The sequence below is a fragment of the Alexandromys fortis genome, unplaced genomic scaffold (genome assembly GCF_014885135.2).
Source record: "Alexandromys fortis isolate MF-2015 unplaced genomic scaffold, M_Fortis_MF-2015_v1.1 scaffold_381, whole genome shotgun sequence".
Lineage (NCBI taxonomy): Eukaryota > Metazoa > Chordata > Mammalia > Rodentia > Cricetidae > Alexandromys > Alexandromys fortis.
In genome coordinates, this window is record NW_026068276.1 from 259,462 (window position 1) to 271,712 (window position 12,251).

At 37.5% G+C, this 12,251-nt stretch overlaps 1 protein-coding gene across 2 annotated transcripts in view; it reads right to left on the reverse strand.

The window, feature by feature from the left end:
- The window catches only part of LOC126494652 (probable alcohol sulfotransferase), a 71,457-nt gene extending 60,135 nt beyond the window's left edge, over window positions 1-11,322 (reverse strand). Inside the window, exons 1-3 of one of the 2 annotated variants that reach the window (XM_050132097.1) lie at window positions 11,048-11,322; window positions 9,778-9,986; window positions 8,889-9,015 (exon numbers count right to left, since the gene is read on the reverse strand). In XM_050132097.1, the coding sequence (XP_049988054.1) occupies window positions 8,889-9,015; window positions 9,778-9,986; window positions 11,048-11,180 (469 nt within the window). In that variant the 5' untranslated portion in view covers window positions 11,181-11,322. The remainder of the gene's footprint in view (window positions 1-8,888; window positions 9,016-9,777; window positions 9,987-11,047) is intronic. The other variant, XM_050132096.1, reaches the window with a different exon arrangement.
- Between the last annotated feature and the right edge of the window lie 929 nt (window positions 11,323-12,251).

Consider the following 12,251-nt stretch of genomic DNA (forward strand, 5'->3'; position numbering starts at 1 on the left):
TTTTGGATATCTCTCATTTGTTAAGTAATATTTATTCCCTTCTCGGATCTTTGACGGAGTTGAAGATTATATAATTGTAATTACTCTCTACATTATTTAGACTCCTTGAGATAGAATGTCTGGCAAAACTTTCGTTCTCAATATTGTTTGTTATTATTATTGTTTATAGTTGTATTTAGGTTAGTTCTGTCTTATTTAGACAAAAAGAGGGAGATGTAGGGATAAGCCCTCCCCTTGTGGGCGGGCTGCCCTCGGGCGTATGTTTACTGATAAATTAGGCACAGAGAGGCTGCACTTCCGCTTCCCTTCCTCGCTGTTTCCGCCGGCTACTCTGCTGGAACCTTGGTTTCGTGAGTCTGGTTTTGTTATTAAACTTGTTCAAATACTTAGTATCTTTGGTGCTTATTAATCCAACCGCTGCACTCAGTGAACCTCACTGGGTCACAAACACACACATGAAAACAAGGAACATAAAAGTAAAAAGGACCACCACCCATCCCAGTACCCACTAGTTCATCATCAGGCAAGACTCCTGTGGGCAGGCTGTTCCACCCCCACACCTCTATTGAACATTGTACTCTACATGTCTGACTCTGCCTCAGAAATCTAACCATCCACAATGGCATCAGCAGCCCCAGAGACACAGACACCACCTGAACCAATTAGACAAAGAGATGAGCAACTGATATCTCAGGCAGACAGTTATGTTTCTAGGCCCAGACACTGGGGCACATTCATCCCATGCATCACAGCCCCACTAGACATTCAGCAGGCTAGACTCCTGTGGACAGGCCACTCCACTCTCCCTGTAATATACAAGTCCCACCATGCTCTACAGACCCAACCATCTACTGCAGCATCAGTGGCTCCTAGAGGCATAAACACTATCTGCATCAATCAGAGGAATAGTGGCCCCCAGAGCCACAGGCACTGCCTGCAACAGTTGAAAGAAGAGATGGGTAGATGACAGTACAAGAATATATCCAAAAATATAAAGATCAATATGGCACCACCAAAACCAAGTGATTCTAGCACAGCAAGACCTGAACATACCAATGCAGATAAAGTAGAAGAAAATGACTTTAAAATAACTTTATGAAGATGATAGAGGAAATGAAAATTTTCCTTAAAGCAATCTAGAAAAAAAGAACAGACAAAAATTGAAAAAAAAATCAATAAATCCCTTAAGGACAGTTAAGAAAGTCAAGAAAAAATAGGCAAAGAGTTGAAGGAGACAATTAAGACTTGAAAATTGGAATAGAGGCAATAAATATAACACAAACCAAGGGAATTCTGGAAATGGAAAATCTGGGTAAATGAACAGGAACCACAAATGTAAGCATAATCAACAGAATGCAAGAGATGGAAGAAGAAATCTCTGGCATTGAAAATATGATAGAGGAAATAGATTCTTTAGTCAAAGAAAGCATTAAATCCAACAAAATCATAACACAAAGCATACAAGAAATCTGGGACATCAAGAAAAGACCAAATCTAAGAATAATGGGGATAGAAGAAGGAAAAGAACAGCAAATCAAAGGCACAGAAAGCAAATTCAACAAAACATAGAAGAGAACTTTTCCAACCTAAAGAAGAATATGCCTATGAATATTAGAACTTACAGAAAACCAAATAGACTGAACCGAAAATAGTCCCTATCACTGTATAATAACCAAAACACTAAACATACAGAGTAAGGAAGAATATTAAGAACTGAAAAGAAAAAAGACTAAGTAAATATATAGGCAGACACATCAGAATAACAGCCAACTTTTCAATGGAGACTCTGAAAGCCAGAAGGTCCTGAACAGACATTTTGCAGACACCAACAGACCATGTATGACAGTCCAGACTAATATACCCAGCAAAACTTTCAATCACCATAGATAGAGAAAACAAGATATTCTATGACAAAACCAGATTTAAGCAATACCTAGCCAAAGATCCACTCCTACAGAAAATACTAGAAGAAAACTCCAATCCAAGGAAGTTAGCTGCACTAACAAAAACACAGGAAATAGATAATCCCACATCATCAAATCCCAAACAACAATAACACAAACACTACCACCAAAAAATAACAGGAATTAATGATCACTGGTCATAAACATCCCTTAATATCAACGGACTCAATTCACCTATAAAAGGACACAAGTTAACAGAATGAAAACAGGAGCTGACCTTCTTGTATGCATGCACACCAGAAGAGGGCACCAGATCTCATTACAGATGGTTGTGAACCACCATGTGGTTGCTGGGAATTGAACTCGGGACCTTTAGAAGAACAGGCAGTGCTCTTAACCACTGAGCCATCTCTCCAGACCAAGGAGCTGACCTTCTTAATGCATACAAGAAACACATTCAACTTCAAAGACAGACATTATCTTAGAGAAAATGGTTGGCAAAAGAATTTCCAATCAAATGGACCTATGAACCAAACTGGTGAAGCTATCCTAGTATCTAACAAAATAGACTTCAAAATAAAATTAATCAAATGAAATAGAGAAGGATATTTCATATTCTTCAGAGTAAAAATACATCAAGATAAAGTCTCTATTCTGAACATATATGTCCCCAATACAAGGGTACCCACATATTTAAAGGAAACATTACTAAAGTTTAAATCACAGATCAAACCCCAAACACTAATAGTAGGAGACTTTAGCACCCCATTCTCATCAATGGACAGGTCTGCCAGACAGAAAATTAACAGAGAAATAAGGAAACTAACAGATATAATGACTCAAATGGACTTAACAGACATCTATAAAACATTCTATCCAAACACAAAAGATTATACCTTCTTCTCAGCACCTCATGTTTTCTTCTCAAAAAGTGACCACATACTTGGTCACAAAGCAAATCTCAACAGATACAAAAAATTGGAAAAAAAAACCCTTTATCTTATCAGATCACTATTGTTTAAAGTTATAATTCAAAAACACAAACTACAGAAAGCCTACAAAGTCATGGAAATGGAATAACACTCAACAGAATCACCAGTGAGCCAAGGAAGAAATAAAGAAAATAAGACTTTCTAGAGTTCATTGGAAATAAATATACTACATACACAAACTTATGGGACACTTTAAAATCATTGTTAAGAAGAAAGTTCTTAGTACTAAATACCTACATAAAGAATTAGGAGAAATCTCACACTAGTGACTTAACATCACACCTGAAATTTTGAGAACAAAAAGAAGCAAACTCACCCAGAAGAAACAGAGGGCAGTAAATGAAACTCAAGGCTGAAATCAATAAAAATAGAAATAAAGAGAAAAATGCAAAGAATCAATGAAACAAACAGTTGGTTCCTTGAAAAATCAACTGAAGCATGATTAATAAAAACTCATAGACAGATATTGGGGTTCAACCCGAAGACCAGAAAACCAAAGCAGCCAGCACCTGGCTCCTACCTCAACCTCAGTTTGAAAATGGTGATCCTGCCTCCAGGCAACTTCAGAATGAGACAGAGACTGAGAGCTGTTTCCTCCCATTTTATAATACTCTCTAGTTCTGGGAATAAGGGCGTGCACAGCTACTGCCTGGTTTCTGTGGCAAACTAGTGTGGCTACTGGGATTAAAGGTGTATGTCATTGATTCATGGCCTTTAAGGTTGGCCAATGTGACTGTTTTACTTTTCTGACTTTCAGTCAAGCCTTATTTATTAAAATAAAAAAGAAATGCCACTATAATCAGCAAGATAGACAAACTCTTATCCAAACTAATCAAAAGGCATACAGAATATTCAAATTAACAAAATCAGAAATGCCAATAGACAGCAAGGAAATTTAGAGATTCATTAGGTTATACTTCAAAAACCTATACTCCAAAAATCTGAAAATTTACAAGAAGTGAGCAATGTTCAAGATAGGTACTACATACCTAAATGAAATCAAGAGCAGATGAACAATTTAAATAGACCTATAATCCCCAAGGAAATTGAAGCAGTCGTTAAAATCTCCAAATTCAAAAGAGGTCCAGTGTCAGATGGTTTCAGTGTAGAATTCTACAAGAATTTTAAAGAAGAGCTAATATCAATGCTCTTCAAATGGTTCCACACAATAATAACAGAAGGAACATTGCCAAGCTTCTTTTACATGGCTACAGTTTTTCTGTTACCCAAACCACACAAAGATGCAACAAAGAAAGTGGACTACACACCAATCTCCCTCATGAACATTGATGAAAAAATACTTAAGAAAACACGGGCAAACTGAAATCAAGAATACATAAAAAAAAATCATCCACCATGATCAAGTAGGTTTCATCCCAGCAAAGCAGAAATGGTTCAACATATGAAAATCTATCAACGTATTCCACCATATAAACAAACTGAAAGAAAATAAAAAACACATGATAATCTCATTAGAGGTTGGAAAAAGTCTTTGACAAAATTTAAAACCCACTCATGATAAAGTTTCTGGAGACATCAGGGATATAAGGAATATACCTAAACATAATAAAGGCAATACACAGAAGTCTGAGAGACAATATCAAATTAAACAGAGAAAAACTCAAAATGATTCCACTAAATCAGGGATAAGACAAGGTTGTCTACTCTTTCAATATCTTTTCAATATAATACTTGAGGTTCCAGCTAGAGTAAAAAGGCAAGAAAGGAGATCAAGGGTATACAAATTGAAATGAAAGAAGCCAAACTTTTGGTATTTGCAAATGATATGAAAGTATAGATAGATACGTGATCCCACAAATTCTATCAGGGATTTCCTAAATCTTATAAACACCTTCAGTAATGTGTCAGAATACAAGATTAACTAAAATATCAGTAGTCCCCCCATAGACAAATGATAAATGGACTGAGAAAGAAATTAGAGATACATCACCCTTTATATTAGCTATAAATAACATAAAATATCTTGGGATAACTCTAATAATACAAATGCAAGACCCGAATGACAATAGCTTTAAGACTTTGAAGAAAGAAATTGATGAAGATAACAGAAAATGGAAAGATCTCTTTTTTTTTCTTGGATAGATTGTATATACATATTAAAAACGGAGATCCTACCAAAAACAACCTACCAATTCAATAAAATCCCCATCAAAATTCCAGCACAACTCTTCACAGACCTAAGAAAAAACTACTCAACTTCATATGGAACAAAAATACCCAAGGTACTTAAAACAATCCTGCACAATAAAGGAACTTATAAAGGTATCACCATATCTGACTTCAAGCTCTATTATTGAGTTATAGTAATAAAAACAGCTTGGTATTAGCATAAAAGCAGACAGGTAGACCAATGGAATTGAGTTGAAGATCCTGACATTAATCCACACACCTATGAAACCTGATTTTTGACCAAGAATCCAAAAGTGTACAATGGAAAATAATAGTATCTTCAACAAATGTTGCTGGCAAAACTAGATGTCAACATGTGGAAGACTGCAAATAGATCCATATATCTATTGCTATGCAGAAAACTCAAGTCCAAGTCCATCAAAGACCTCACCATATATCCCATCACAGTGAAGCTGATAGAAGAGTAAATGTGAAGTAGCCTTGAATGCATTGGCACAGAAGACCACTTCCTAAATATAACCCCAGCAGCACAGACAATGAGAGAAACAATCAGTAAATGGGACCTCCTGAAAATGAAAAGCTCCTGTAAGTCAAAGGACATAGTAAACAACTCAAAACGATGCCCACAGAATGGGAAAAAGATCTTCACCAAATCCTCATCTGACAGAGGGCTTATATCCAAAATGCATAAAGAACCCAAGAAACTAGACATCAGAATACCAAATAATCCAATTAAAAATGGGGGTACAGATCTAAACATAGAATTCTGAACAGAAGAATCTCAAATGGTCAAAAGGTGTTTAAGGGATTGCTCAACCTCCTTAGTTATCAAGGAAATGAAATCAAAACTACTTGAAGATACTGTCCTACACTTGTTAGAATGGTTAAGATAAAAAACACTGAGGATAGTTTATGTTGGAGAGGATGTGGAGTAATGTCAACACTCCTCCACTGCTGATGAGAGTGCAAACTTGTACAGCTGCTTTGGAAATCAGTATGGTGATTTATACAGAAAATTGGGAATCAATCTACCTCAAGACCCAGTACTACCGCTTTTGGGCAAATTCCCAAATGATGTTCAATCATACCACAAGGACACCTCCTTAACTATATTAATACCAATTTTATTCATAATAGCCAGAGCCTGGAAACAATCTAGATGCTCCCCAAGAGAAGAATGGATAAAGAAAATATGGTACATTTACTTAATGAAGTATTATTACTCAGCTGCAAACAAAAACAATGAGATCATGAAATTTGCAGGCAAATGAATGGAACTAGAAAAAAAATAACCCAGACGAAGAAAGACAAAAACAGCATGTGCTTACTCCTAAGTGGATACTAGATGTAAAGCAAAGGATAATCATACTACAATCTACAACTCTAGAGAAGGTAGGTAGCAAGCAGGATCCTAAGAGGGACACATGGATTGTCTTGGGAAGGTAAAATACATGGGATATCTTGGGTTAAATCTGAGGTGGAGTATTGTAGAGGGGAGGGGTTTGGGGGATGAGTACATGAAGGAATGGAATGATCGAGTTGAGGGAGGAACAGAGTCGGAGATCAATGAAAGAGGTATCTTGATAGAGGAAGCCATTATGCAATTACAGTGAAACCTGGTGCTAGGGAAAATCCAAGAAAACCATAAGGATAACTCCAACAAAGACTCCTAGCAAAAGCATAGAGTGTGCCTGAACTGGCCTTCTCCTGTAATCAGGTTGGTAAATACCCTAACTTTAACCAAAGAACCTTCACCCAGTAACTGATGGAAGCAGATGTAGAGATCCACAGTCAAGCACCAGGCAGAGCTCCAGGAGTCAAGTCGAAGAGAGGAAGGAGAAATTATATGAGCTGGGTGTGAGGTCAAGATCAGGCTGGGAACATCCACAGAGACAACTTAACAGAACTCATTGGAATTTATGGATTCTAGACTGATAGCTGGGGAGCCTATATGAGACTGAACTAGGCCCCATGCATGAGGTTGACAGCTGTATAGCTTGGTCTGTTGGATGGACCCCTGGCAATGGGACCAGGATCTATTCCTGGGGCATGAACTGACTTTTGGAGCCCATTCCCTGTAGTGGGATGCCTTGCTCAGCCTTGATGAGGGAGGGAGGGGCTTGGTCTTGCCTCATCTTAATGTACCAGGCTTTGTTGACTCCCTATGGGAGGCCATACCCTTTTAGAGGAGTGTATAGGGGTTGGTTGGGGGAAAGGGGAAGTGGGAGGAAGGAAAGGAGGAAGAACTGTGGTTGCTATGTAAAATGAATAAAAAATAATTTCCATGAGAGGGAAAAGTGAGTGAACTTTTGGTAAGATAAATCACAATTGACCCTAAGGTTTCTATTAATGAATCAAGGTGATGGGAACATATGTCAATATTCCAACCTGTCTATTCACATGTCTTCTAAGATAAGAACTTGGTGTCAACAAGATGGCTCAGTGGTTAAAGGCCAAGTGCTGCTAAGCCTAACTACCTGAGTTTAATACCCAGAAGTGATATGTTGGAGAGAGAAAAGTTACTCCCAAAAGTAGTTGTCATCTGACCTTCATATTCATGTGTGCTATGCACATATTAATACATACATACATACACACATACATGATATTGCAGAGATAGATTACTCAAAATGTAAAAATAAATAAATAAAAAGTTGAAAAATAAAAAAGGAGAGCTAGTTAAGAAAAAGGGGATCAGCAAGGCTGGAAACAGGACAAGAGAGGTTAGTGGGAATATGATCAAAATACTTCCACACATGTACAGAAATGTCATAATAAAACAACCCCTTTACTATAGATAGTTTATAAAGACCAATAAAAGCTAAATAAAATCAAAGCATAAATAATCTTTTTTTATGAAAATAATTTGTGTCAAAAAAGAAAATAATATTTACAATATTTGGAAAAATGCATCTTTGCAAAATGGTGGATTGTCAGGCTAAAATATTGGGAAGGCAATGAGAAAAAGACTAAAAAATTTCACAAGTGAGGAATATGGTAGGATGAAAACTCCATTTGTTATTTTTCTATTGCTGTGATTAAATGCTGTGAACACAGACAACTTAAAAGAGAGCTTACTTTTGGCGCATGATTATAGGAGGATAAGAATAAATGATGAGAGGAAAAAGCAAAAGGCTGGAGATGTCAGCCAGAACTGTAGAAACAAGAAGCTAAGAGTTAATCACCTCAAACCCAAGTAGGAAACAGAGGGAGGAAACTGGAAGCGGCTTAAGGATTTAACTTCTCAAAGCTCACCCTCTATGATTTATTTCCTCTAGCAAAGCTGTGCCTCACAAACCTTCAGAAACAGTGTCACCTACTGGTAAAAAAGTATTAAAATGCCAGCGTCTATGTGTGGCCATCTCTCATTCGAGCCACCACAAATGTTAATACCTGTATTGTAATGAAAAGACTAGAAACTGCAGATAGTGCCATAATGATGTGTCATGGGAGAAACTCTGGTTGTGCCCTGTTCTTTGGTGGTTCATGAGATAATGAAGATTTGACAATCAGGTTTGAAATGATGATAAGCTTTTGACTCATATACTAATTGAATGTCAATGAATAAAATGGAGCCATGTGATGACAACACAAGGTACTGAAGGGCTCGGGATATTGCCAAGTTAGATAACACATAGGTTTGAGACATAGCACCAAATACATAGAGCATGGTAGTAGGTGTTATTAGTACTAGAACTCAGGAGGTTGACTCAGGAGGAGCCAAGTTCCAAGGTCATTGCTGGATATATAGAGAGTTTAAGGTCAGCCTAAGCTATCTCTCATCTTGTTTGTAAAAAGTTTCCAAATATCCCCAAATTTCTATATTTCACAGGACACTCACCATTTCCTTTGAGGAACCATTCAAAGTAAGTTTCCAGTGACTCTGGATTCTTAATAAGATTTGTCTTACTCCAGAAAAAATAGCTAGACACAAGAACATCTCTGGGATTTCTTATGATATAGAGAATCTAAAATGGAAAAACATGAAAATAATTGGCCAAGAGTTTGCCAAATCTAGTTAAGACGCATACATATAGGTGAGTAATCACAACTTCATTGTGCCTTTTTAAGACAGATTATTTTTCTAAGTTTTTAGATATTTTTAGACTACCAGTGAAGGCACTTTTTGAAAACTTTCTTAGTGAAAAGTATCCATGATTAGATATCTCTGATCCCTTGGGGAGATCCTCTGTCAGTGACATGGGAGATTACTGTGACTACAGATATCAATAGATAGCCAAACAACAAAATAAAGTGGGTACAAATGACACATGACTGTTGAACAATCTCCATGACTAGAGTATTGATGCTTGGTCAGCCTGTTTCCCCTGTGAACAATTCTGCCTTGGATAATTCACCCACAGGATGTGGGACTTTTGTAGAATTAATATTAGCTAGTTGAATTTGGTGACAGCAAAAGAATACTATCCACTGTACACTAATGTTTGAATTCTGCCTGACTTATATATGTAGTTCCAGAAGGCTCCAGTATGATATTTCACTTTCTATCCCAAATCTGCCCAGAATCACTGTGTGGTGGTCAACATCCTGGTACTCTGATGTAGTCTGGTGAGAGGACACATCAGCATCACCTAGTGCATGATAATCACAGCTTCCTTCCTACAATGTACACAGTCAGAATGCATTTCAGCAAGAACTACAGTGTCTTTCAGTGGAGCTTAAGTTCAAAGGGCATTTGGTCAAAGACTTATCAACCACTGGGCACTGACCTTGGCCTTGGAACTGAAGACAGACTTGGGAAAAAGATGGAAGGGAAGGTGGGAGGTGATGAGGCGTGGTCCTTCCTTATTGATTATTATTGGATATCCTAATTGAGTTTCCATCCAGGGTGAGCGTTCCCAGATGGGCACAGATTGGATCCACTTGGGATTTCCTTTGGTCTGAATCAAGCAGACAATCTCAATCAGCCAGTGAGTTCCTGAAGAAGAAGGAAAAGTGATGGCCATTTCAACTGTAATTATGAGCAAGCCTCTAGTAGAAGATACAAGCATGCAATTTACAGTGTAGCTCTTTCCAGGTACACAGACCTGTGGTATTCACAATGTCCATATGGTGTAATTACAAAACATATTCATCCAGCACATTTCCACTGCATCATCTTCCAAAACTGGCAGTATACTCTATAAACACCCCCTGACTACTGAACATCCCCATCCAGTCTTTGGCTGTCATCATTCTATATTCTGGTGCAGTGAAGTAGAGTATCCCAGATATTTCCCAGAGGTGGAGTCATATCAACTGCCCTTTGAGATTGGCTCCTTTCATTTAATACAATCCCACTGAGATGCATCCATGCTACAGTGTGTGCCTTAGCACTACTTTTTAAGGTGAATAAATCTCTTTGTTTTTATTTACCACACACACTTGTATTTATATGTATCTGCTCATTTTTCAATGGATGTTTCTAAGCTTCACTTTTCTGGGCTCCTCTCTGAATCCTTTTCCTGCTTTCCCACTGCCCTTGGATTTTCCTTGTTATTGCTCTTTCAATGTCAGCAGTTGAATATTTACCCAATGTTCAGTGCTTCCATAATCTGGCAAAAATCCCTCCTCCAAACCCCAATGTTGCCACTTTTTAGCCCTTTGAATTTCCAGCCTCTTTCTACTATCTGCAAAAGGTCTCTGCTAATTTTGCCCAACACTGTACTCTGTTTCACATATCCTTACATCCATGCTATTATCTCTTGATGCTAATTCTTCTCTTTCATCTCATTGCTTTCCATTTCCCCTCTCCTTCCCTACAAAGACAGACCAATTCCAGAGTCTTCCTTAGGAACTACTGTCCTTGAACTAGTGCCTTAGGTGATCCTCTGAAGACACAGGTCAGGCTAGAGGTATTATTCTGAGTAGAAATGTTCTCACAGTTCTCTGTGCCACCCACAAGATTTATATGGCATTCTGCTCATGACCCAAATGAATGAGGATCAAAGTCCTAATCTTCCTCAGACAGTCATGACCATTCTCGCTAAGGCTCCTTACCTGATTTGGGGTAAGTCACTATGACTGTGTCTTCATCTCTCATCACAAAGTTATTAAGAATCTCTTCAATCATTTCTTTTTTAAACCTGATGGCACGGAACGGTATTCCTTCAAACCAATTATAGTCTGACATGGTAAAGAGCTTCTTGTGGTGCTGTAAGGAATCCAGCCTTGACCACCTGTGAAACTTATAGCAAATACTGTTACATAAGATTTTTAGTGCAGGCAAAAAGTCATGAACACCACACAGTTTGTTATGAAAGCAGCTATTGATAGGAAAAAAAAAACAGATACTTTGACCTACACTCAAAAGTTGCATTGCAAAACTGTGAACTCATTCAGAGATCATTCTGCAACATTTGTGAGCCTGAGTTCATGGCCTCAAAGTAGAAACTCAGTAAGAAGTACAAATCATAGAAATGGAGCTTAATTTAAAATGTTTTATAATTCAATTTAGATTTCCATATGGTATTAAAGGTCCAAAAAATGAAAGAGTTCATGTAAAGTATTGCCATGTGAAATTCTTAAAAGTTGTATGTGTTTTTTAGAATTTTATAGCATCTTAGCTTCCCTATATGACTCCAAATCTCTTTGTCTCCCTTCAACTCCTCCATCCTCTTCCCATATTTATGATTGTTGATGGAGGCTGCTTGTTTGTTTTCCAGCAACCCAGACCTGAAATAATCACACAGAAAGTGTATTAATTAAAACACTGCTCAATATATTAGCTCAGGCTTCTTATTAACTAACTCAACTCTTACCTCTTAAAATAACTCATTTCTATTATATCTGTGTATCACCACAGGTTGTGACCTTCCAGGTAAAGTTTGGCATTTATCTGTTGAGAGTTCTTTGTGTACTCTGTACCCCATTTTTATTAGGTTATTTGTTCTTTTGATGTCAAGTTTCTTGAGTTCTTTGTATATTTTGTAGATCAGTACTCTGTCTGATAGGGGGTTGGTGAAGATCTGTAGGCTGCCACTTTGTCTTGTTGACCATGTCCTTTGCTTTAAAGAAATTTCTCAGTTTCAGGAGGTCCTATTTACTAATTGTTTCTCTCAGTATCTGTTCTACTGGGGTTATATTTAGGAAGTGGTTTCCTGTGCCAATGTGTTCAAGTATACTTCCCACTTTCTCTTCTATGAGGTTCAGTGTGGCTGGTTTTATGTTGATGTTTTTGATCCATTTGGACTTGCGTTCTGTG